Source organism: Carettochelys insculpta, chromosome 8, assembly GCF_033958435.1.
Source record: "Carettochelys insculpta isolate YL-2023 chromosome 8, ASM3395843v1, whole genome shotgun sequence".
NCBI classification, from domain to species: Eukaryota; Metazoa; Chordata; order Testudines; family Carettochelyidae; genus Carettochelys; species Carettochelys insculpta.
The window spans coordinates 71,363,746-71,390,410 of record NC_134144.1 but is presented as its reverse complement, the minus strand read 5'-3'; the positions used below and the strand labels follow the sequence as shown (position 1 = coordinate 71,390,410).

The window sequence follows — 26,665 nt, the reverse complement described above, 5'->3', positions numbered from 1 at the left end:
TGATGGTAGCGCTGCTCTGCAATAGGAAGGGGGGTGTCGATGCTGGGGCCCCCAGCTAGGTGTGCAATGGGGGGGGGTGGTAGCGCTGCTCTGCAATGGGAAGGAGGGTGTCGATGCTCCGGCCCCCAGCTGGGTCTGCAATGAGGGGAGGGTGGTAGCGCTACTCTGCAATGGGAAGGGGGGTGTCGATGCTCCGGCCCCCAGCTGGGTCTGCAATGGGGAGGGGGAAGAGTCGCTGCTTCGGCCCCGGGCTGGGTCCGAGGGGGGTCGGACGCTCCGGCCGCAGCAACCCGCGACTGGTCTGGGCTGGACTGAGGGGAGGGCGCGCTCGATGCTCCAACCACCCTCAGCCCCTGGGGGTGGGGCCACGGCTGGTCACGTGGGAGGAGGCCTATGAGGGCGGTTGAGGCGGCTGTGCTAAGATGGCGGCGCGGGGTAGCGGCGGCTGCTGCAGGGTCCTGGCTGCCGGCCTGTTCCGGAACCAGGTGGCCATCGTGACCGGTGGCGGCAGCGGCATCGGCAAGGCCATCACCGCCGACCTACTGGACCTAGGTGGGGCGGGAGGGGCCAGAGCGTTGGGGGCGTCATTGGAGGGAGCCTGAGGGAGCGGGAAATGCGGGGGGGCGTTGGACGGGGCGGCTGAGGGAAGGAGGGACCGACCGGGTGGGGGACATTGGTAGGGGGCTGAGGGGAGGCCGAAAAATGGGAGGGGCTGTTGGAGGGGCGGCCGGCCGGGGTTCTGGGGGAAGGAACCATTGTACTGAGGTGCGTGTGTCACGGAGGAGGGTGGCGAAGCAGGAGGCAGGGGAGCTGTTAGGTGAGGGGGGCCCTGAAACAGGGGGGGCAGTAGGGAGACGCATAGAGGGAGCCCTTGCACTGGGGAGGCTGCCACGGGGAGAGGCGCTCCACTGAGGAGCTGAGGCGGAAGGAACAGGGTTGGACCTGCGGTGGTGCACAAGGTGCACTCTGGGGAAAAAGGAGGTGGGTTCCCCTGGGATGGGGCACGGAAGGAAGCCACCCAGGCGCTGTCTGTTCGAGATGCTTTACAAACACATAATCAGGCTCTTGTCACCCTGTGGGTTAGATTCGTATTGCACGGATGCAGGGAAACTGAGGCTCCCAGCACAACGAAGTAACTTGCTTAAGGTTCCATGGCAAATGTGTGTCTGAAGGAGGGATAGAAGCTAGATCGTCTGACCCTCAGTTGGGTACTCAGAGAGCCATGCACTTAATCCCCTGTTGTGCTTCATTTATTCTTCCAGGCATCTCCTCAAAATGCTTGCTTTGCCTATAATAAATCTGAGCCAGAGGTGATGCAATGGAAGACGAACACATTTGTTCTGACATTTGAGACTTATCTGGGTAAAGCCGCACCAATTTAACAAGGTCCCACTTTGTAACTGGCAAAAGCACTTCTTTATTCACCCGTTTAAATGAGTTTACAAACTATCTTAAATCAGTTTAGCATAATTTATTTGATTTAAAATCTGTATAGTTGCACCAGTACAAATTTGGTAACTAGATGATGTCTCGGTCTCTAAATTTCCTGGCTACATCTACACTAGCCCGAATCTTTGAAATGGCCATGCAAATGGCCATTTTGAAGATTACTAATGAGGCGCTGAAATACATATTCAGCACCTCATTAGCATGCCAGTGGCTGCGGCTCTTCAAAATTGCTGCATCTCACTGCCGCACAGCTCATTCAGATGGGGGTCCTTTGTGAAAGGCCCCTGGGAACTTCAAAATCCCCTTATTCCTATGAGCAGATAGGAGTAATGTCTGCTATTTCTGCTCCAATAGTCTTTAAAACTTGAGTGTTTTAGAATTGCCACCTCACCTGTAAACCCGCAGAAAAAGAATGCCCGGCGTAAATTGTGTTGATGTTGCAATATACATTGTGTTGGCATTGGTGTGTCCTGGGCTCTTAACTCTTTTAATCACTGATTGAGGAATTGCTGCTTGGAAGATTTTGTGTATCCTTGATCTGCTTATAGTAATCAATGATTAATCCCCTTTGCAACACATTTCCAAATTATTTCAGTACCTGGCTTACTAAAATCATTCCAGAATATGGATGTTGCTGTATGAGAGGTTTCTAGACTAGAGAAGTTCAACCTGTATTCATGCTGGGTTTGATGAGAAAGTGTTTTTATTAAGTATACAAAGTAGTGTTGAAGTGATTGCAAGTGAAAAGAGATCAAATCAAGTTACTGTTATAAAATAAGCAAAACATTATCAGCTAAGCATAGCATACTTAAGAGAAATTGTGACAAATGTATTTCTCACCTGAGTCCTTATTCCACATAAAATCTTTCAAGTCAGAGCTGCTCTTGGGCATATCTGCACAGGCACAGATCTTTGAAATAACCATGCTAACGGCCATTTTGAAGATTACTAATGCGGCGCTGAATTGAATATTCAGCGCCTCATTAGCATTAGGACGCTTCCAGCTGCGGCACTTTGTGCCGCTTTCAAAAGCGAGCGGCTCAGCGTGGCTACACGTGGGTCCTTTTTGAAAAGACCCGCACCTTTCAAATCCCCTTATTCCGCTCAGTGAGCGGGATAAGAGGATTTCGAAAGGTGCAGGGTCCTTTTGAAAAGGTCCTTTTGAAAGCGGCACAAAGATGCCCTCTGTTGAAGATCCAAAGGCATGCTTCAGGAGGAGTGCGAAGATCCCGAACAATGTCAGAGCAAGCACGCATCCTTGTTTGACGCCGCTCCTGATTCTGAAAGCATCCGATAATGCACCGTCATATTGGATGGTTCCTCTCATGTCTTTGTGGAACGACTGGATCATCTTGAGTAACCGTGGAGGACAACCTATTTACGTGTTGTAAACTGTATCCCTCAGATGTTGCCATTTGGATGTCGCATCCCCAGGGCCGCTGCGCAGATTTTCCTGCAGGGTCTCTCTGAACTTTTCAGCTTTCTCTGAGTTTGCCGTCTTTCTGGCGTCAATGCGGGGCCTTCCAGCAGGTTTAGAGCAGTACAGCGTCTTGGGTCTCGGCTTGAGCTTGGAGCAAACTAGCAAGTGATCTGTATCACAGTCAGCACTATGATAGCTGCGTGTCAGAAGGACGTTTTTGAGGTTATTACGCCTAGTGATGACCACATCTAGTTGATGCCAGTGCTTCGAGCGTGGGTGTCTCCACAACACTCTGTGCTGTGGCTTCGTTTGGAAGACTGTGTTTGTGATGCACAAATTGTGGTGCGTGCGCAGTTCAAGGAGATGCTGTCCATTGTCATTCCTTTTTCCCACACCGAAGTGTCCTAAGCAGGAAGGCCACGAGGCCCAATCAGCTCCAACTCTTGCATTGAGGTCACCCAAGATGTACAGTTGTTCACGAGCAGGTATTTGCGCTACAGCAGCGCTAAGCACGTCATAAAACTTGTCTTTTACTTCTGGTGTGGCGTACAGGGTTGGAGCATAAGCGCTGATCGGGTGGACGGGACCGGCACAAGTTTGAAGCGTGATCTGAAGAAGTCTTTCTGATCCGCCCATGACTAATTCCACCATTTGTAGAAGGGTGTTTCTGACAGCAAAGCCAACACCATGCTCTCTGTGTTCTTCTTGGGCTTTACCCTGTCAGAAAAAGGTGTAGTCCTTTTCCTTTAGAGATCCCGAATCTGCGAGTCACGTCTCTTGCAGTGCAGCGATATCAGCTCGGAGCCTCTTCAGTTCCTTGTTGATGACAGCGGTCTTTCGGGTGTCACTGATGGCCTGAAGATCTTCAGTCACGCCAGTCAGCATGGTCTGCACGTTCCAGCAAGCAAGCTTAAATTGTTGATGTTTCTCATTTTTTGTTGATTTTTCTTATTGGTTTGCCTGGTGCCCAAATTTCAGTCACTTGTCAGGTTCAGGAACCTTAAGCTTCACGCACCCAGCGAGGCAGGTGAACTGTGGCGCGACAGTACCCTATTGGCTGTGGGCTGCCCAGCTTGAGGCGGGCGGTGACTGTCCAGTGAGATGCCAGGATCTCTCCCACCGTCGAAGGCAACCCCTGGTGCTCATTCTCTACGCCAATTGAGCAAGAGCTCATAACCGGTATCTGTTGCCTCCCGTGTTGATGCAACGCTGTTCAGCGATGCCCGAGTACCTCTCTGGGCGCAAGCGTGGGCACTTATTATGGAGACTCTGGGCTGTCCAGACACCAGTGTCCCCCTCTCGGCTTTACTGATATAGTCCAAAGGAGAGGATAACCTCCACGTCTGGTACCAGCTCAGCTGCAGGAGTTGCTGGTACAGTGCCAGAAGTTGACACTGAACCGCCTTCGGACTCCACTCTGGATTTTCTGTCAGGGTTTACTCCCTTAGCCTTTCTTCTTCCCAGGATAACCCACAAGGCAGTGGGGTGTGGAGAATGTGGTTAAGGATCCCACTACTTCATACCTCCCTGTCACCACGAGTCGCCATAGCTCCCTGTGGAGCAATGACCTCATATCCCCGGGACCCTCCTCCCCACCTGCCCCCCCCCCCCAGCTACCATCACCATAGGACCCTCCCCAACCCACCACCCCCATCTGCTCCCATGTCCGCCCTCCTCACTGCACTGGCCCCTCTCCCCACAGCTGCTCTCAGTGCCCCCAGGTCCACCTTTGCCCATCGCTCTTCAGGCTCTTCTCTTCAGAGACTCCTTTTCCTGATAGTGCTGCCTTGCAGGGCACGGGTGGAACACCATACCTGAACAGGACAACAAACACGGGGCTCCTCCCTCAGTGAACTCCCAGAGGCAAACTCCCTTCCCTGTTAGCTGCTGTCCCCTGTTCGCTGCTCACAGTGTTCGCTGAAAGCTCCCTTCTTATAGAGAGAGCTGCTAGCTGGATAGGCCTGGCTCAAAGCCTTGCCTCCAGTCTAATCAGCCCTTGAAGCTCTGCAGTTGTATGAGGAATGTTTCTGTGCTGAGGTACACAGTGGGAGATGGGGCTCCACCCCAACCAGGACAGTAGACTGAGCAAGGGCCCAGATGGCCAACACCCCTTTTATGATGGTGGTGTTTTCCTATTGAGACTGCAACAAATAGGAACTCAGCACAGTGACCCACCTCATCAGGTGGTAAGCCAAGACCTATGGAGAAGAATGGAATTTTCCCTCCACATATGAAAACCTATAAGATGGGCCCTGGCAGGTACTTTCTTTGTTCTTCAGTCCTCATGAGTTAAGCCTGTCTGGACTGACATCGGAGAGATGATCCATCAGAGAGGTGATGTGGATTTAGCAGTGTCCATGTTGGATCTTTTGTCTGGTGGTCTCCAAGGGTCCATGTCCCAGCATGTGGACGGACCCCAGCGAGCTGGATCTACAGTGCTCCAATGACAAGCTAGGTAATCTGAAATGAACTTTCAAAGACTTTCAAGAATCAGCAAATAACATCGCTGGCCTGCATCAATAGTTATGACTGATGCATGTAAGATATTGCTTTAACAGTTCTCTCTAACCCCGTTCTTTCTTGTGCTTTAATAAATCCTTAGATATTAGATCTAAGGATCTGGCTTTTGGGCAATATCCAAGTATATATTGACTGGAGTCTGGGGCTGGGCCCTTTGGGGTCTGGAAGAATCTGTGTGGTATTTGGTGAAACGGGTATAATAACCTCTCGCCTGTATTTGGAGATTGTTTGCCTGTGTTGGTAGAGCAGCTGAGATGTCTGTGGGTTTGCTTGTGTGGCTGCTGGCCAGTGGGGCAGAAGTGCTATGGAGGCTGGTGGGATTTGCCTTAGTGAGAAATTCCTGGGGCTGTAAGTGGCTTGGATCTTAAGCAGAGTTACCTTGGGTTGATTTCTCTAGCTGTGCCCAGAACCCCATCCCATTACAACTTCACATACCTTAAATAGCATTTCCCCAGGTAAGAAAAAAATCAAGAAGTATTCCAGCACCAGGTGGCATGGTCACATGTAGTGTTCCCTCTAATTTTTTCATCCATGGGCAAAATAAATTTTGTTGTGTGCACCAAGGCATGTGTGGATGTGGACCACAGATATAGATACTTGCTGCCAGCTGTGGGCGCTCTTCTAATCAGTTGGAGGACCAGTCACAGTTTGGACTTAAAAGAAAAACAATTTGCAGATTGTTGCCTCGAGCAACTGGCCACTAAGTTCCTTAAACACTAGTAATCTCACAAGAAATTCTAAATTAATAACCAGATTTACACTTTATTTTTCACTTCACATAAAAGAATGATACATGCGCACAAATAGAATATGCAGGTTCAGGCGATCACAGGCTCTTGAATGGTAGGTTACTTGACCTGTTGTGCATAAAGTACATATGTTATGCATATTCAAATTCAAAAATATATTTCCATAAAAATATGGAGGTAAAGTGTTACATCTTATAGCTGTTTAACTCTTGATTTTTTTCTTTTGTAAATCATAAGCAGAAGCTGGTTATTCCCATTCAATACTTTGAATGTTTTACAGTTTTCATCACACAAGTTCCATATGGTATTTAGATATACTGTTATACTGAGAATAAGTATTTGTTAGCTATTGTTCATTGACTCATCTTTCATATGACTTTGTAGAATTAGTGTTACCCATTAGTTGGTGATCAGAAGTGTCATTTCTGGAAGGACAAGGCTTTGAACTCTTCTGCTTTAAGCTGTACTTAGAGTTCACGTGTAACTTAACTCTTTCAATCGGGTTATTGTGAAATTGACTGTAGTTCCTGTGCTGACAAGCAGGGATGTTGAATCTGAAGAGGACTTTTAATTCTGCTAGCATAAGGTATAATACTGGGGTACTGAAACACTTATTTCTAGGGCCGTGTTGCTGGTGTGGTATTGATGTAAGAAAATAATGAGAAGTGAAATGCACCTCTGTTGCAACCCCACAGAAATTAGTGGAGTTGCACCAGGGATCAATTTCTCCTGCTCTGTGTACTTCATAGAGCAAAACCTTAAGGCTGTGTCTACACTTGCATTCCTCTTTCGAAAGAGGTATGCAAATGAGGTAAATTGAAAATGCAATGATGTACAGATTTGCATATGACACCTTATTTGCATATTCTTATTTCAAAATAGCTTCTTTTGAAAGAAGAAAACCAGTGTATACACTGCTCTTTCGAAAGTAAACCCCATGTTCAAAAGACTCCAACCCCATCTTTGAAAGTAGTTCCAGCTCTCTAGCAGCTACCTGAATCTAATTTGCTGGACTTGTCTAGATCCTAGAGAACAAGTGTCCATACATAGTAAAATTACACTATAGTTGACATTAATTAGGCTCCCCCATATTAAGCTTTGAAAGCTAAGGCTTACATGGTCTGTGAAGGATGAAATGGTCTTCCAATTCCCTTCAGCTCAGCGATGTTAGGAAATCATGAGGCAATCTAAGGGAAGCCTGCACTACTGTTCTCTGTGATACAAGTTACTTCTGTGCAGAGAAGTTTGGTCTCTAGCACCATAACCCAGCAACTTAGAGGAATACTTCTTAACTGGTCAAGGTGGTTAAGCACTGGAATAAAATTGACTTGGAAGGTTGTAGAAACTTCATCATTGGAGATATTTAAAAGCAGGTTAGACAAACATCTGTCAGGGCAGATCTAGATGGTGCTTGGTCCAGAGGACTGGACTTAATGACCTCTCAAAGTCCCTTCCATTTCTACTATTCTTTGATAACTCTCCTGAGCATTGTTCACATATTACTTTACTGAACTCCAGCAAATCAGCTTCTGTGTGTTTGGTCCAAGGATTTTAAATATCTTTGAATATTTTTATTAATAGTTCTGAGATTAATAATTTTATAGAGAGGGCGGCCCAAGGCACAGACAACAAAATAATGACAGGGAATGCTGTTTTATTTCAGAAATTTACAGGCCACCCTAAAAATCTCAGCAGCTGGGAAGCAGAGAGGAAGCAGCCTGCAGCCAAATTCTCAGTCACTTTCCCAATAGCACTTTGGTACTCAGCAAATAAGCCTGACTCTTGATTGATGAGCCTTCATACTTCCAGACTGTAAATGAGGAAAAGAGATGAGAACCTGTAGAAACCAAAAGTACCTGGGATGTTAATGGTTAACTGATAGAGGCTGGAGAAGCCTACAGTCCCCCTCCAGGCAGGGTAATGCTCCAGCTCTGCACTGCCCTCTGCGGGCAAGGCCCTTAGACCATGGCTGCTCTGGCCATGCTTACTGTGGGCAGGTGCTCTCCAGTATGGCCAGAAGCATCCTCTCTCCCTTCTCCACCCCACTAGCCAAGCTCCCTCTCTTTTTTAATCAGTTAGACTTTATGGCTACGTCTACACTAGCCCAAATCTTCGAATTTAAAAGATTAGTAATGAGGCGCTGAAATGCATATTCAGTGCCTCATTAGCATGCCACCAGCCGCAACTCTTCGAAATTGTCGCTTTTCACTGCTGTGCAGCTTGTCCAGGTGGGGATCCTTTTCAAAAGGTCCCTGGGAACTTCAAAATTCCTTTATTCCTATCTGCTGATAGGAATAAGGGGATTTCGAAGTTGATGGGGTCCTTTTGAAAAGGACCCATCTGGATGAGCCGCGCAGCAGCAAAAAGCAGCAATTTCGAAGAGCCGCAGCTGCTGTCATGCTAATGAGGTGCTGAATATGCATTTCAATGCCTCATTAGTAATCTTCGAAATGGCCATTTGCATGGCCATTTCGAAGTTTTATGCTAGTGTGGACATGGCCTATAAGGGAGTTTACATCCCTAAAAGTAACACTGACTGCTGATCTCTAACTTCTTGGCAGCTGGTATTGAGCTGCCAGTCTTACAAGAAATCTCTGACCTTAAGTGTCTAATACAACTATCCAGCTTAAACAGCTTCTGTCTAATGGGCTTTTGGTTTTGTTTTGACAGGTTGCAGTGTGGTTATTGCTTCTCGTAAACTTGACAGATTACAAGCTGCTGCAAAAGAGTTGACTACTAGCATCTCTTCCACAAATCCCGTCAAAGTGACCCCCATACAGTGCAACATTCGCATAGAAAAGGAGGTAATCAAGACTAATTATTCTTGAGTTATAGAGGCTATTAAAAATGTTGCAGTGCTTAGAGACCCTCTCTGTTCCTATTCAGTCCTCAAACACTCTTCTGTGATCTTACTCAGAAAAATGAGTGCCATAGAGATCAGGTAAATCCATAGTAGCATTTGTGATCTACTACTACAAAAATGTAGATTCAGGGAAAGGCAAAGAACTGAAACTATTTTCCTGGTTATGATTGTACTGAACATGTAACCATGATGGTCAGTGCTCCAGAGACGTGCGAGGGGGTGAGGCAGAGATAGGAGGAACATAAACCCTACAAATATTGCCCTGGTAAAAATTTCTTTAACTTGTCGGATTTGATGATTATTTTAATCCTATCTCTGAGTAAAAATCACTGTACTTAAACATAAAGCTCCCTTATACCCATTGCAGTTTTTTATGGTCATCTGCTCACTTCTCTGTCCCATCAGATGTTGGCAGGCCTTGCCTTCCCAGGAGTCAAGTCTAACGTTGAGTCCTCTCCTCACATCAGGGTACAATCAGGCATTCTGAGGTTGGGTAAACCTGTGTTCAAAAGATCATGTAGATTCTTATCCTGCCAAACTTCAGGAACCAAACAGCATTTGGGTCTTTGAGAAATCTTATAAAGGACCATTCTGGTGACCCTGTGGGTACTGTTGTACAGTGTTGTGGGAAACACAGGATCAAAGTGTGTGAGCCATGGAGCCATCAGTCTGGACAGCACCCCAAAGCTGCTCCTTAGGTAAGCCAAGGAAATTTAATCTTTCTTTGCTGGCTGAAGGAAAATTACTGTGATATGGAGCTTGGCATAAGTACTGTACGGCTTCGTGAGGGGAGTGTCACTTGCTTTGGACAACTCCTTTTTAAGCTGGAAAATGCTGGTAATGTGAGTGGTCTTGCATGTGACCAAAATTTTGCTGAAAATCCTAAATGCTTCTCATGGCCACAGGTCTTCATGCTTGTAGATCATAGGCCTCAGTCTGAAAGAGAGTGGCGCAGAGCTGATTAACCGTTAACTGGCTGACTCCTAGATTGCCAAATTCTTCAATCACATCTGAATTCAAAAGACTTGGGGTAATGCTACAAAGCCTACTTGAGAGCTAAAGAATGGGAGAAAGGTAATCTGTCTCCTTCGTAAAGATTGTCTTTAATATTGAATTAAAATGGGGAAAAATGCTTTACTAATTTAAAACTCACCATTGTGTTCCAGTCTCTAAATCACTGTGAAGTCCGACTTGCCTGCTTGTTGTTGCACTTTTAAGTAAACATTCAAAAATTTAATGATTGAGTCTGATCTTTATTCCAAGACAATTTTGAATGAGTTTGTGAAAACACAAACTTCTTAATGGTGGTGATCCACTCAACTGGTCAATTCTTTCATACCTACTCAATGCCTCAAAGTACAATAAAGTTTAAGAGCATATATGTACCCACTCTTCAACAGCTATATATATTCTAAACCCAGCTGGTCAATTTTATTACCTTAAAATAACCAACTTAAAAAAATGAGAATAAAACAAAACATGCATTTGCACAGAACAGCTTATCATATAAGATATTTACAATGTACTGGGTGCCTTTCAGCTGGAAGAGATGGGCCCTCAAGGGCTGTCCGGTGTGTGTGTCAATTCACCTGCATGTGAATTTTGGCTCTGTGTCTACAAGCATCAGCAATGCAATGTAATAGTTTAGGGTAGATGGCAAAAGAAAATGGTTGAAGCCACAAAGAGAATGTACATAAAGGGAATGGGAATACCAGAGTCAAATAAGTGCTGAGACAGTAAGTAGATCACTCCTTCACCTGGAAAGAGTACACTGGCATCTTTAGTGACCATCCCTAGGAAGCAGCTCACCTTTGGCATCCACCTGAAAGGTGAGTTAATGGGAGATGCTGGGCAACTGCAAATGAGACACTTATGTGCCTAAACAAAAAAAGCAGTCCAGTAGCACTTTAAAGACTAACAAAATAATTTATTAGGTGGTGAGCTTTAGTAAGGCAGACCCACTTCTTCAGACCATAGCCATACCAGAACAGACTCAATATTTAAGGCACAGCGAATATAAAAGAGAGAGTTCAGAAGCCTCTCTTTGCAGAGTGTTTTGAAAATTCCTCTTCATTAAAATGCAAACTTTTAAGTCATTAACAGAATGCCCCACTGTTAATGACTTAAAAGTTTGCATTTTAATGAAGAAGAATTTTCACAACACTCTGCAAAGAGAGGCTTCTGAACTCTTTCTTTTATATTCAAATTTGATACATTAACACGTGGTTTGAATGGATATGTGAATTTTCTGGGTCATTCCAGGGGTTCTTTTGCATACTTGGCTTAATCTAATTCTTGACTCCCCCCCACCCCTTCTGCCCCTCTACTCTCTGATTTGCTCACGTTGATAATTTTTTCTGATTTGTCAACCTCCATTACTTTTTTGGTTCTCTGTGCCTTAAATATTGAGTCTGTTCTTGTATGGCTATGGTCTGAAGAAGTGGGTCTGTCCCACACAAGCTCACCACTTAATAAATTATTTTGTTAGTCTTTAAAGTGCTACTTGACTGCTTTTTTTGTTTTGATCGTATATCGACTAGCAGGTCTTTCTTTCTGTTACTGTTTACGTGCCTAAATGTGAATTTAGGAACCTAACATGAGGCATCTGATCTTTAAAATCATTTTTGAAAAAACAAATAATAATAGTGCTATTAGTTTTTTTACTATAGTTATTTCCCCCCATTTTTAAAGTCTGACGTAGGGAGAAATGACTTATCCAAGATGCAGTAGTGAATCTGTTGAGGTAGGAAAAGGATGATGGAGAGCCAACTTGAAGCCATATGCAGTAACCATTCAGTTTTCATTTTTTGTTGTCATTTAGCCTGACTTCTAGGATAACATGGACCTTAGAATTACTGGGTGAAATTCATACACTGAGTCCAGTAACTTCTGGTGAATTAGAACATCTCTCATAAAGGCATCAGTCTCATTCAAAATATTTAGCTTTAAGGATTGATAACTCCCACTGTTAAGTGTGTTATATTTCAAGTATGAATGTCTGGCTTCAACTTCCAGACATTAATGTGGCTTTTGTTATCACTTCTCTGATAGGGGGTTCTTTAGCATACAATCTCCTGGAGAGAAGGTAAGAGACAGAGGCTTCAGTCTGTGCTGGGAACTGCAGTATTTTGATAAGCCCTCACAACACCTGGCAGGGGTCCAGTGTGGAGAAAGGGCTGACTGGCACTGGTTTCTCTCTGGGAGTGTCCAAAAGGACTTGATTCTGTGCACGGGATGCCTGAGTATAGGAAATTTAGGCCTGGGAGCCCTCAGGTCCCACCCACATCACCTGTGCTGAAGCAATCATTACTGGCACTCGCAACTTAGTTGTCTTAGGGGGCAATACCGGAGAGTAGGAGCAACACCAGGCCAGAGGCTTCAGGACAACTGGTGCCAACAGGAGTCCTTTCTTGGTACCAGGCATGGGGTTGAGGATGGGGTGCTGTGCACCGAAGAATCCAGTGCAGGCTCTTGCCTTGGAGGCTGGAGTGCTGATTCCAGCAGGAGCTGATGGAGACAAAAGCTGCACTCCTTGCAGGTCTGAGGCTTAAAGCCTTGCAGATCCAGCACTTATCAGCCTGATTAGCTGTCCACACATGATGAAGGTAGGAGTCAAACAGGTCACTCATTGGCATAGACTTCAAGCAGGAGCTGCACTGTTGGAAGCTCTGGGATATTCTTCATGCCTCAGTTCCCCAAGGCCCAATGTGAAGAGTGACACAGAGAGGCCTATAACACCCCATGGCTGATGGTGTGGAGACAGACTTCTCATGAGTTTTCCCTATACTAGTACTTATCTTTCTTTAAATCTTTAAAGTTTCCTTGGCTATAATACGCTCTCACCACCAACAGAGTGAGGCTGGTCCTCTAACTCCTTGGCCCCTTAGGAGGGAGCGTGGGTATGATGTTGTACTAGGCATATGTGTAATTGGTTGACTACATAACTGCAGTTTGAGTATCCAAGGCAATTTAATCTGTAGGTGTTCATCACCTCAGACAATTGTGTGAAATTCCTCTACTGATTGTAATAAAAATTGTGCTGCTATTATATCACTTGCTCTGTGTGTGTGATTGTTGCACATCTCAAGACCTACCTCCAGACACAAAGCTCTTCTAGCTCTTGATAGCCGTAGTCTGGGGTGGACAGTGAACTTGGAGATTCTTGGGTCAGACTGGCGAGCTGTCACCCAAATTAATATTCCTATTCAAATTCCTGACTCATCAACAAACAGCACAGCTTCTCTTGTATTTCAATACTGACACTTCCAGCACTGGGGTTGTTCTTGGGAGATCTCCCATCCAAATACTGACTCAGTCCAGTCCTTCATAAAGTGAAGGAAGCTGTCCAACTGAGCTTGCAGCCTGAGTACAGTTGCAAGACTGTTGCCTGGAAGAACTTGTAGAAGGCCGGACTATGCATTGGCCCATTCTTTTTGTAGTTGGGGCACACCTCCTATTTAAATAAGATAGGAGGTTAATGGTTTAACCTGTCTATCAATTTTTTTTTTAAATTGCTTTTATTAGGTGGAAGCTTTGGTGAAATCCACGCTGGATCTGCATGGCAGGATTGATTTCCTGGTGAACAATGGAGGGGGGCAGTTTCCCAGTCCTACTGAAGCCATCAGTTCAAAGGGCTGGAATGCTGTCATTGAAACTAATCTCACTGGGACCTTTTACTGCTGCAAGGCAGGTGAGGACTGGATGTGGGAAGAAATACTAATAGGTAGATAACTTTAAAAAGGTGCCTGTTGCCCTGCAACTTCCCAGTTGCATCATACTGGATGTCTGTTTTTGTGAATCTCACCCAGGGTCTCTTAAAGGGCCAGAGAGGCCCAGGCTACTTCCAGCTTTTGAGGACCCAGCTATAATAAGAACTAAAAATGATGACACTTGAAAACAAAATAAGACACCAACAAAAGTGTGACAATTTGAATTCGTTTATTTAACAAATGTTTTTCTAGCCCTTTTCTGTGCAATGTACTAATCAGTGAGGGGGAAAACCTAGTTTTCATGCAGTGTTTCAGTTGATAGTAAGTATGGTGAGGACATTCAAATGCTTTTGTCTCATAGTTGAATGGTGATAGTATCTAAAGTGTCTAAATTTGGGTCCCCCTTTGAGCTTGAGGCTGAGGCCAAGGCCAAATGGCCCTCCTGTCCGCCCCACCCAATTGGCCCTGATCTCATCTTATAGACATATAAAAATACATGTATGTCTTACAAAAAGAGTGGGCAGATGGTCTTGTGGCTAAAGCCAGGACTGAGAGAATCTGTTTCTGGTTTTGCAACAGACCTGTGTGTCCTTAGGCAAATCACTTCACCTCTGTAACCTTCTTTTCCCTTTTTGTAAAATAGAAGTAATAATTATTTCAAAGCAGGGTTGTGAGGCTAAATTTAACATTTGTGCACTGTGATCTTTAGATTGAGAAATGCAAGTTACTAATTCGGAATGCAAAGTGGTTTAGTAGGAATCCGGCTCCTAGTCCTTCCACCAGACATTGTGAAAGTGCTTTGCAAGCACTAATGAATTGCTATTGACATCACATACCTGTCATTTCCATTTTCTGAATATGGGGACTGTGGTTTGGGCAGGCAAGGTGATTTGTGTAAAGGCCCACAGAAAGTCTATGCCAGAGCTAGGACTAGATCCAAGAGTCTTGGCTCTCAGTTGCTTGCTCTAATGCTGTGGTGTCCAATATGCTTTCCATTCACTACGTGTGGTGAACTGGACACCGTGGTATGACGAAGCGGCTCATTGGAGCCACAGGCGTGGTGTGCCTTCCGCTTGCTCTGCGCACATGGCCCACCACTTGGTGGGACAAGCATGTGGCGGCAGCGGTGGAGGCAGCCCTTCCTGAGGTTTGTGTGGTGGCAGCTCAGGTGGCTCCGGCAGTGACAGCTCCAGCCACAGGGGAGCTCGCACAGCAGTGTCAGCTGCAGTGAGTTACAAGCAGTTTGGTGGGGGGTGGTGCTTGGCTTGGCAGAGAGGCGACCCCTGGATCAGGGTGGAGGTGGGGTGGCAGCTGGCTCAAGTGGGGTGGGCCTATGGTGATGATTAACTTACTTTTGGACACCACTGCTCTAATCATTAGGAAAAGTCATTTGGAAAGATGCAGGTGCTGAGTAGGTTATTTTCCTCCCCTCACACAGTGTACAATGCTTGGATGCGGGCGCATGGAGGAGCCATTGTCAACATTATAGCGGACATGTGGAAAGGGTTTCCTGGCATGTCGTAAGATTATTTACATTCTCTATCGTTGACCTAGAAATATGAACCACTTGCAGCTCAGCAACCCCAGCAGGGCTTCCCTTTTGAATAGGCGATATTCTTACAGAAAATATTTATGCACTGGGTTACAACAGGGGCTTGGAAGAGCTGTTATTGCTCTGCCTTGACACAGTTTCCACATGTCCTTCTGTATAGATTTACTGTATGTGCAGGACTCTTATCATAGGTTTGGAGGCAGCTGCTGCAACAGATTGAATCTGTGTTTCACCCCAGCTGGAACACATGAAACCATGGGCTTGTCTGCACTGTGCCACAGAATGGGCTACGGGACTGTGAATTCTGAGCACGCTAGGAAGTGTTGCATAAAAACTGCCCTGTGTTAATGCTGCTGGTGTCAATTAGTAGTCTTGTTTCGTTGCTGTGACTGGATACAATAGAACCTCATTTGTCCAACTGTCCATCAACCCGCTCTCCATATTATCAATACATATGTCCAAAAGCAGGCAGTCTGTCTTATGGCCGTTAGGTGGCATTGCAGCCTCACTCTTTCCTGTTTTCCAGATTCTGTGAATTTTTGATGATCTGTTTTGGCCTACATTCCAATTATATTGAATAAATAGGGTTCTACTGTCCCTGTTAGTTCATGCCAACAGCATCCAGCTGGGACGCTTAGTGGGCAAAAATTTTGTGCACTCTGAAGTTCATACCTCAGCATAACGTAGACATAGCCCGTAAGTGCAGCCTCTGTTACAGTTGTGATGTGAATGAGAGCTGCTTGTGATCATTGTCTATGCAACTTCTGCACTGCTTCAGCTTCCATTCTTCAGAGTGTTGCTCTCTTCTACTGTGGAGTTACTGATTTAACTGTCCTCTAGTTGTGACGTGATCTTAGGTCAAGGGGGTTTGGATGGGAAGGTGTATGTCACTGGGATCTCTATGTCCCCACTGGCCCAGTGTAGGGTTTATACACCCCATCACGCAATCATCGGGACTGCCCGTTGGATCACGCAGTTTCAGTGAGAGGGAGTCAGGTGGGCTCTTCACGGTCCCAACAAACAGTCTGTGCTTCTCATGCATCCTGGCTTGGGAACTCTAATCCTCTTGGCAGGGCAGAGCAAACAAATCAGTCTGCAGCTCCTGGGCAGGATAGAGCAATGGAATTAGTCTAGGCCCCTAAGCCTTCTGCTTGGGCCAGGCAATAACTATGAAGGGTCTCTGACCATCTGGGCAGGGTGGGGCAGAATAAACAGTCTGTAACCCTTGATCAGGGCCAAGCAGTCAACCCCCATTAGCCATGCCTAGTGGCAAGTGTAAGGTTGGAGTGTGGAGGAGGAGGACCAGAGCACACCCCACTTCACCAGGTTCCAACCCACAGCCCTGTGAAGTTGAGAAATTCCACGTTAAAGTTTTGAGCATCAGCTTCTCATGCATTCCCTGGGTCACTTCTTACTGCAGGACTCAGCTTGGGTACGTCTTCAGCTGGTGGAAGCTTGACATCAAATCAGTCTTCATGGTTGGTTGATCATTCACAGTTCCTTCTGTTATTTCTACAAGAGCTTGCAGCACACATTCGTCCTTGTTCCCAGCCAGCCCAGACTTAACTGGGCTTTTTCCTTTTGTGCTTCCTTTCCTGTTGGAGTATTTGAGGGGTGTGGCCTCCTGGGCCCACAGTGATTGGTCTGGTTCCAATGGCCCATGTAGCTTGGTCCACCCCCTCACAGATTGTTCCTAGCATGTTCTGACCTTGTCCTGTAAGTGGTCTCACTCTGCCTCCCCCAGTCTTCATTCTGTGTGGGTATATTTCTGGAGTGAGTTTCTCACGTGCAGCATCAAGGTTTTATTTGCTGTAAACTTGGAAGTAGACAGGACCAGATATTTTACTGCCTTTAATCCAGAGTGGAAATATTAGAGTAAGATTGACAGGTACAGGCTGACTCCTTTGTGTTCAGTGTCTTGCCCTCTCCGTTGAGCCAGAGATGGTGTTTATCTAGTTTTGGTAGTTTTTCTTCTCCTTTGCCTACAGCAGGTGCCAGGACTCTGTGGAGGCGAGCAGGAACAGTAGGCAGAAATCACACACACAGAGCTGATAGGTAGCTGCCACCCATAATGAAACTCTAGCAGAGGCAGCACTACTGGAGCTTCTTGTCATAGGCAACCACCGTAAAACACTTGCTAAACTTCCATCATTTGTATTTTTTCACTTGCTGTCAAAGAACTGGAAGCTGGCTGGTTCTAGACAGTGTAAAGATAACTTAGAGACCCACAAGGTGGTGCTGGCACATCAGTTTGGAATCCTTTGCTATAAGTCCAGAGCTGGAGAAGCTGCACCCCGTTTAATTTATTTTAAAATTAAGACGGAAAGAAGCTTCAACGGGGCGCTGTCTGGCTTGCTAATCTTATTTTGTGCTTCTACACATTCACATGACCATTGGCAAATGAACTTCTGGGTTTCATTTGCACTTTACTTACATGTCCAAATGTATAATTATTTTGTGCACTGGGGTTCTCTTACAGTATTAGCAGTCACACTCATCTTACAGCCTGTAGTGTTTCAACAAAGCTGCCTCCTGACTCTTTGCTTATCCTTAGGAGAACAAGCTTCTTAGAACAGTGGGTCCCAAACTTTTCAGCATCACACGCCCAACTTCTGATTTTTGAGAAACATTCACACACACCCCACCTCTTCTTTACCATCATCCAGCCTCCCTTTTAACAAAAAATTCAATTTGTAATTTAAAATAAATACAAAAACTTTATATAAAAATGTAATTTGAAATTAAAAATAAGCACAAGTAGTTTTTATTGGCCCTTTGTGGGTGCCTGGTGCAGCCCAGCTGCCTGAGCCCTATGCCAGCTGCCCACCTGCCTGAGTCCTGTGCTGCCAGAGCCACCCATCCAAGCTGACTGAGCCCTGCACGGCCGGGGCCAGCCACCTGCCCACCAGCCTGAGCCGCCCAATCCCTGCAATGTCAGGTCCAGCCGCCCAAGCCCCATGAGCCCCACAAGCCGGCCGCCTGAGCCCCATGAGCCCCACTGCCCAAGCCCCTCTCCTACCCCAAAGCCAGGCACCCCAGCCCCCATCTATCCCCATCCTTCTCCTCCTCCCTTCCCCAAACCACACTCATTCCCCTTTGCAAGAGGCAGCTAGCTTCATGTGGGTCTTCACTGGCTGCCTGTTTTTTATAGCAGCTGCACCGGGTTGCCCATGTAGAATGGCAAGAGCGGAGAACCAGAAGCAAAGGACTCTTTTTCTTTGGGTGGGGGAAATGATGCGGTGGACTGGGTCACCTCGCAACCCCCCTGGAATTTCTTCACACACCCCCAGTTTGGAAAACCATGTTGCAGGGTGTGCTTAGTAAGCAGGAAGATGCAGCTTTATGACTGCAGTAGTTTGTTACTTACAGTTTTCTTACAATCTTCAGCGGGGAGATGAGAAAGTGTGGTCTTTTATGTTGAAATTGATTCTTTCCTTTCTTTCTCTGTGCTAGACATACTGGAGCAGCAAGAGCTGCAGTGGATAACTTAACCAAGAGTTTGGCCATAGAATGGGCCCATAGTGGAGTGAGAATCAACTCTGTTGCCCCTGTAAGTAACAGCATACAATATATCTGACTTCTCAACAGTATAGTCCCAGGTTTAAGATTTTTCCAATCCAACAGAGGTGGTGAGTAAAAATGCAGAATTTAGGGGTGTTGTGTGGCTAAATCTCCATTTCTGCTCTGAAACTGTCAACTTCATTTAGCACCACCACTCTAAAGTGCTTGTAAGATTTTCAGAGCTCTTTGAATTTCATTCCATGGACTGGATTGTCTGTCAGGAACATGGGGTCAGTAAAATCATTTCCACTTCTGTCTTTACATGAGCACTTCCTCTACTTTTCTTCCTTTATTGGAAAGACTCTTCAGGGGTGGTAGGCAGCAAGGAAACATTTGTTAAAATAGATTGTGAAAATGCAGTGCTGTTTTTGTGCCAGTACTTGCCAGTGCTGAGTACAGGCACCTTAAAGCCCCAGCTATGGGTCTGGCTGGGACAGAGGGCAAGGAGCCAACTGAGTACCATCACCTTTTACAAAAAGGCACTGTGAAAATGTACACAGTGTTCAGTATTTCGGGGCCGGGAGGGTGTGTGTTTCAGAAGTGGCATTAAATAGAGAAGTTATGTGGTGATGGTGCAGGGACTGGGAGTTGAGCAATGGCTTCTGTCACCAACTCGAACACAAAAGATCTGTGTAAGATGTCAAACAGGTTCTTAATCTCTTTCGCCCTAATTTCCTCATATGTAAAATGAGGTTATTTTTCATGGTGGAGGGGTAGGAGGAATGGATGTTTGGAGACTGCAGATGAATTAACTATAGAAAAGTGTGTGGTGGTTATTCATTATTTGTGATCAATGAAACACATGTAAACAGGAATCCAATGTACAGGCAGGCTAAAACATGCTTGCTAGATCTTTGGTGTAAGAGTCCCGAGACGCCCAGCCCTTGGCCTAGGGTGGGTGGCACCCAAAAAAGGGTTAGAACACCAGCCCCGCACTCAGTTCGGGGCGGTCAGCAGTTCACTGTTGCAATACAATACAGGCCCAGCCCTCAGTCTAGGGCAGGGCAGCAGTTCACAATAGCAATCCAGTACCGGCCCAGCCCTCAGTTCAGGGCAGGCAGCAGTTCACAGTTGCAACAAAATCCCGGCCCAGCCCTCAGTTTGGGGCGGGGCAACAGCACAAGGGTTTGAGCATGGGCCCAACGTGGGCTGGCCCTGTCAAGGAGGTGGTAGGGGGTCGCAGGCCCTCCCACTCCACTGCGACCCAGCCCGGGGCCCTGGGGGTCACTCACATACGATCACGGCAGTGGGGATCCAGGCCGCAACACACTGCCATGGGTGCAGGAGCGTCGTTCCCCGGGCCACTTCCTACCTCTACCTCCACTGGCGGAAGGTCCCAGTCCATCTGGTCAGGGGGTCCCGCGGGGTCGGTCTCCTTCAAATCATCCACCTTCGGGGGCTCCGGCCAGTCGCTCATGTCAACATCATTAGGATAGTCGGGCGGTGGTAGCACAGTGGGCCCAAGGCGACCCTGGGCCAGAGGGCTGCAGGGGTCCGCCAGGACTCTGGAGCAGGCCGCTCCTGGGGCTTCTTCCAAGGCGGGGAGTCCTCGCCGGCGTGAGGGTCCTGGCAGGCCTGGGAAGTTCGAGTAGTCTCCCTGGGGCATCTGGATCCGGGGTTGTTCGGAGCCGCTGGGGGCTTGCTCCTCCGGCCCAGCCGGGCGGCAACAAGCCCTCTGCCCTTGGCACCGGGGAGCTCGTGCAGGCGCGTCCTCCCTGCCTGGAGGCCCAGGCTTTAATGGGTCCCGAGCCCTGCCCTTGGCCTTTCTAGCCCTGGGCCCCACCCTCTGAGGGGCGGGCCTCTGGTGTTCTGGCTCCGGGCCCGCCCACCAGGGCCTCTGCGCAGCCTCTTCTGCCTCTGAGTCAGCAGGAGGCGGTACTGACTCACTACATTTGGGGAACTCATTATGTGTTGAGTAATTTAGTTTAAATATTATAGAAAGATGGTCTATTGCTATTACATGCTGCTGTGAATTAAGAGACATGTCAGCCCTAGTTTTGAATTTTGATATTGTTTCCATTCTAGTTGCTGTAGATTTCACCCTGTTTCTCCGGATTTTATTTATTTTGGGGGGAAAGATGTGTGCAAACAGTAAAAATTTTGCCAATACTTTCCCATTCATGATCTATGTTGCATTCTCCTTACAGAGGTCAGAGCTAGTAAATAGGCCCATAACGGGATCCTCCTTCTGCTTGTGTGAGATGACGTGTGTCCAGTTAAGCTTCCTATCCAAATCTAGTGGTAATTGTTGGTTTTGGCATGGGCCGTTTAATGGGATGCACACAGTGCAGCTCCATTCAGGTAGAGAAACTCAAGCTGTGATCTGTGCATTTGGTAAAGGCTGCATTCTGGCTTCTGTGAAGCTTAGTTTATAACATATTTGCAATGCTAACTACTGAGTGACTATTAAATGTTAAGGTTTTTGCCTAGTTTTTAAGCTTATTAAGTCTTGGAGAAATAGATTAATATGGTTTATGTGTAATGAGATATAGTGTATGTGTCTAGCTTTTTAAAATGACTTAATTTATCCATTTAGCCATATCAGTTACACATTGCATGTGTCAAGCGGCATCTTGGATAACTAAACATATATTTTAAGTCACACAAGACTTGCATTTTAAATCGTCGTTTAGTCAGTGCATACTACTATAATCATCAGTTATATCAAATTATGTATTAACTTTATAGGACAGCTATGAACTGACTAGCCTCTAATGATTTAATTACCATGTCCATGATGAAAATCCATGCTCTAGTCAGGAGAAGCACAGATACACAGAACTATCCTGTACGGGTGTACCACTTTTGTGGCAACCCCTGCCCTAAGAACCTTTCATTGCAGGATCTGAACAGGGGCACCAAGGAAACATGTATGAGGGAAGCACAGTGTGTTCCTAAAGGAAATAACTTGCTTCTGTGTTTAAACACTATTCCTCTAAATCCCCAAAAGCTCTGGTCCACGTTCCTCTAAGACTCTCATCACTTTAGTAGTCACACTGTAGATCAATGACATGGAAAATTTCAGATGGAATTCAGAACATTGCTTCTCTTCAGAAATCTAATAGTCTTGAAACGAAACATGCAGATTATGCACAGAGTTGGTCATTACTTTCTTCTCCATCTCCTATCCCTTCCATCTGCTACAATCCTCTTATTCTAGAGTAGAAAGTCCTCAGGACAGGGACAGTCTCTTTCTGCGCAGCATCTAATACATGGGACCCTGAATCTGGCTGAGCCTAAGGTACGACAGTAAACCCGCAAAATGCACGACTTCGAGTTGTGCTTGACTTGCGTTAACGCGAGTTACGTGTAACTCAAAGCCGCTCTGAGTCTGCCTGCCTGGCTCCCTCAGCTGGGGGAAGTGGGGTTGACAGCTGTCTGCCCAGCACACCTTCTCCCAGCTGGGGAAGCTGGGCGGGCAGACAGCCAGCCACAGTGCTGCAGCTTTTCCCCAGCTTCCCCCAGCTGGGAAAAGCTGGGGAGAAGCCATGCTTGGCTCCTAGAGTGGCAGGGAGCCTGGTACCAGGCGAGAGCCAGGAAACTGACCGGCACTGGTCGGCTCCTGAGTGCAGAGGGGAGGCAGACTGCCACCTGGTCCTCAGCTCCCCTCCAGTCCCTGGAGCCAGGGAACTGACCAGGGCTGGTGCCCTCATCAGTTTCCTGGCTTTCCCGCCTTGTGTGGGAAATTTGACCTCTGGGGGATTGCAAGAATGCAACCCCTTGGTAAGTCGGGGGTCTACAGTACAGGTTGCACCCCCTGCTGCAACATAGTTGGGACCTGATTGCTGTACATGGGGATGTCCCCTGCCACTGGCCTTGGTCACAAATGAGAATTTGCTGTACACGGGGATGTCCCGTGCCACTGGCCCCCAAGCCACACACCCGTCCCCTGGCTGCTCACGCATCTGCTGCTGGGTCTCCTGCCTATGCTGCCCACCATGGGGCTGCTGAGGGAAGTTGGCTCTGGCCCTGTGGGGCTGCTGGGGAGGCAGCTCCAGTCTTGTGCAGCTGCCCCTTTCCCCAGCCCCACAGGGCTGCCTTAGACATGGTCCCGGGTATGTGCGGCTGCTGGCCTGGGCCTTGCATGGCTGCCTCCTCCCCCCATGGGTTTGCTCAGGGACACAGGCTCCAGCCCACACAACTGCACCCCATGTTGCTGCCAGGGACACCAGCTCTAGCTCCCAAGGCTGCCAAAGTACACAGGCTGAAACTTACCTTTCTGCTGGACAGAGGATGTTGCTGGACAAAAAAATGCTTGTTTTAGGATGTGCAACCTGTACCATAACATGCATAGTAACACCATTTTAGTGGTCTGTGAGAGAAGAGACCTTTAGCCATCCTATTTCGGTTATTTTGCTTTCCTGCAATGAAAAAATACCCTTGGGTTCAGATTTTATACCCAATGTTTGGAGCTATTGAGCCAAGTTGAGGAACTAATTACAAATCCGGGAAAAGACCAGATTAACTGTAACGAATGACTTGTTATCATGAGGATGCTAATAGCCACCAGTATTGTTACTGAAGTGTCGCATTAATCTATCCAAGTCTAATTTAAAAATTCACAGCCAAGTGCTGTTTAGGTGGTGAAAACAAGTCATGGTTTTAAAGTTTTCAAAATTCCAACTTATGCAACAATACTTTGATCTCACTGTGCTTTTTTTTTTCCCCCAATACAGGGAGTAATATTTTCAGAAACCGCCGTTGCAAACTATAAAGATGTTGGAGAAGAGATGTTTAAAAACTACATGCAAAAAATTCCTGCTAAGAGACTGGGAGTTCCTGAGGAGGTAATGCATCTCAGAACATGTTCACTGATTCTACCTTCCTGTACCTCTGCCCTGATAACATTATAATATATGGAGTTAAAGGGTTAATATTGAAATAGGTGGTAGAAAACGGAGAGTTTACGTAAAGATACAACAGTGTGCAAAGGATTTCTTGAAGACTTAAAAAAGAATCATCCCCTTGTCCAAACATACACTGAGAATTTAAAATATAAGTACTTGTTTCTGCTAAAATAAGTTCTCAACTTAGTTTTGAAGGAAGCTGACTGACTAAATGGGGAAGGAATTGAAAATATTGAATGATAATGTCAGAAAGTAAAAAGAAGAAGGGATTAAGCTGTCATCTAGCCAAATGTCTGATCAGTAAGAGCACTCTTACCTTTGACAAAATAATGAAGCTTCTTTAAATCTTTTCCTAGTCCCTCTGTGGAGGGCAGAGTGTTACAGTCTTCTGTTCAGCTGAAGTAATATAGCTTAATATAACAAACTTTTTAAATGGCAGCCATAGCTGTGGTTGGGAAATTGGCTTAAATTGCTAATGACCCATGTCCCAGGCATCTGCACAAAAGCCGTATGCCTCAGTAAGTGTCCTATGCCGAAATTGGCCATTACAGGCTTTGTAACAAATTGCCAGGTGTTTGAGTGAGTAAATTACATAATTCTTCATTATTAGGTCTCCCCTACAGTATGTTTCCTGCTGTCTCCTGCTGCATCCTTTATAACTGGGGAAACAGTGAAGGTGGATGCAGGTCAAAGCTTATATTCCTCCACCTGGGAAATACCAGGTAAAAATGGGTTGATGGGATAGTGTTTTCCAGTGATGAAACGTGGGAAGAGTGGTGATGGGTGTGGGGGGGATATAACAATACAGGGTTAGTTTTGCAAATGAACTAATTTATTTTGGTTTTTGATATTACTACTACCAGATCATAATAGGTGGCCTCTGCCACCAGAAGGGGAGAATTCCAGAGCACTCAGAAAAATGGTTTCTGGCAAGAGTACATCAAAGCTGTGAGGAAATGAGACTCTATCCCAATCCTAAAGGAAATGCTGATATCATAACAGTTGCCTGTGCTTTGTAATTCTCAGTAAATCTGAGTTTTCTGCTTGTGACACAAACACATTGGAACACCTTAATCTTCACATATTTGTAAGCTAACCCTTGAAATTCTTATAGAGTGAATACTGCCCTCTGAAAACTACCCTGCCACAGAAGGCTGGGGAACAATCAATGTAATTACATTCAGCAGCTTCCATGTGAAAGAAGCCATGAGGAATCCCCAGTAGATGCTGTCAAAATCTTACCCTAAATCAAGCGAATCAAAAGGTAGGTGAGGCAGACATTCTCTTTCTTAGACATGATATGAGCGTAGGCCTCTAAGAAGTGGAAAATATCAGCTGATGTCCCTATTCTGGATGACTTTGGAAAGAAGGGAGTTTGAATCTATGGCGAATGTTACTTTCTGCACAGAACCAGCATTCTGGGTTGCGTCAGCAACCTTTAAGTCATCTGCTAGGCATACAGCACTTCTGCAACTCAGCTCATAGTGGGGACTGCCCAAGAATAACAACAGCTAATTAAAGTGCGTACATGTCTATACTGCACTGTTGGAATGAGACAGTGCTATCAGGAACTATCGCAGCATGACGATACAATCAATACTTCTATATCTTTCAAAATCAATAAAACATACAAAGTTTGAGACATTGAGTGTGTTGGCTACATGCATAATTTAACAAAACCATGGCACAGAGCAGTACTGATTAATACTATTGATTTATGCTTTTGCATCTTCCTACGTAAGTCCTTTCTGTGAGGTTTTCTCAGGAGGCCATGACTGAGAGTGACCTTGTTAGCCCTCTTCCTCTAGTGTTAGTTCCTTGCCACCACCTGTTAACTACCCCAGAAAACTTCTCTGGCTCTGCACTTCTCAGTGGTTTCCTTACGTATCTAATAAAATAAGCTTTGCTCCAAAGGTTCCCTTTGTGACAAAGCTAGCTAGTTTTAGGCAAGCCAGGATCCAAGCATTCGTGAAACCCCCTCTCTCTGCCAATGAGTTTCCTCACTGACTGAAGATAAATAGAATTTCAGGACACATTTTGTTAATCTTCAGAGTTATAGTTCTCCCCCTCCCTCATACTGGACAATCCCTGAGCTTAGTCACCAGCATATTCCTGTCCCTTTGTTGACTTTATATGTATACCGAGCCCGTATTGCGTTAGTTTACAATGCTTAATTTACGTGTGAACTGAGATAGAAGTTCCTAACTCCTCTCTGGAGAAAAACGCTTTTCTCTTTGGTTGATGACAGACATAAAAATACACTTTTAATACATACACCATAACTCCTTAAATATCCTCTGTATATACATCTTGCAATGGTTATGAGGTTCCTCTTCAAGTGATTGGTCACATGCATTCCAAAAGGTGTGTGCGTGCACTACCTGCACAATCCTCAGAAATGTTTTTCCTCAGTGCTATCCATCGGGTCCGTTATGGAATCCCCCTAGCATGGGACCTTCATGAGGTGGCACATAGGATATTGCTGACCATGCAGCAGGACAGGCCGGGCACCAGGGCGGCGAAACCCACCCGGATGAGCCCAAGTCGGGCCGCAGACACCATTTCAACCCCAGGGAACTCTGGCCGGCACCACCCTCTCAGTTCCTTCTTACTGCCTGTGATGGTCATTGGAGCATCCTCGTGCTCTTTTGCTTTGCAAGCACTGTTAGTGGTATCTGTCCATTAGTTACACATAGTTCAGTTTATAGTTGTAGCAGTTACAGTTACTTCAGGGGCTTTCATGCCATAGAGAGGGCCATCAAACTGATAAGTGCCCTATCTGCAAGAGCGTAGAGGCTAGGACAAAGAACATAATCATTGTCTGAAACCCCTGCTAATGGAAGTCGCCTGTCGCTTCCAACCACCGGAGTTGGCCCCAGCTCCAGTAGTAAGCAGCACAATGGCCATGGTACAGGACCCTTCAGCGCCAAGGAAAGACAGCACAAGGAACACCAGCACCCCTCCCTGCAACAGCACACTTTCTCCCTAGTGTAGC

General features: G+C 46.2%; 1 protein-coding gene across 1 annotated transcript; it reads left to right on the top strand.

The window, feature by feature from the left end:
• Nucleotides 1-407: 407 nt before the first annotated feature.
• Nucleotides 408-25,312, top strand: PECR (peroxisomal trans-2-enoyl-CoA reductase). The gene is made up of 8 exons (XM_075001374.1): nt 408-552; nt 8,809-8,942; nt 13,526-13,691; nt 15,149-15,230; nt 18,716-18,812; nt 23,500-23,610; nt 24,281-24,392; nt 24,534-25,312. Exons 1-8 carry the CDS (start codon nt 423-425, stop codon nt 24,620-24,622), a joined length of 921 nt encoding a protein of 306 aa, XP_074857475.1. The 5' UTR covers nt 408-422; the 3' UTR covers nt 24,623-25,312.
• The last annotated feature ends 1,353 nt before the right edge of the window (nt 25,313-26,665 follow it).

Excerpts from the sequence above, each read along its gene's own strand:
- PECR (XM_075001374.1), top strand. The coding sequence starts at position 423 with ATGGCGGCGCGGGGTAGCGGCGGCTGCTGCAGGGTCCTGGCTGCCGGC. Across the intron at positions 15,231-18,715 it reads AAAGGGTTTCCTGGCATGTC|ACATACTGGAGCAGCAAGAG; the intron begins GTAAGATTATTT and ends TCTCTGTGCTAG. Across the intron at positions 18,813-23,499 it reads GAATCAACTCTGTTGCCCCT|GGAGTAATATTTTCAGAAAC; the intron begins GTAAGTAACAGC and ends CCCCCAATACAG.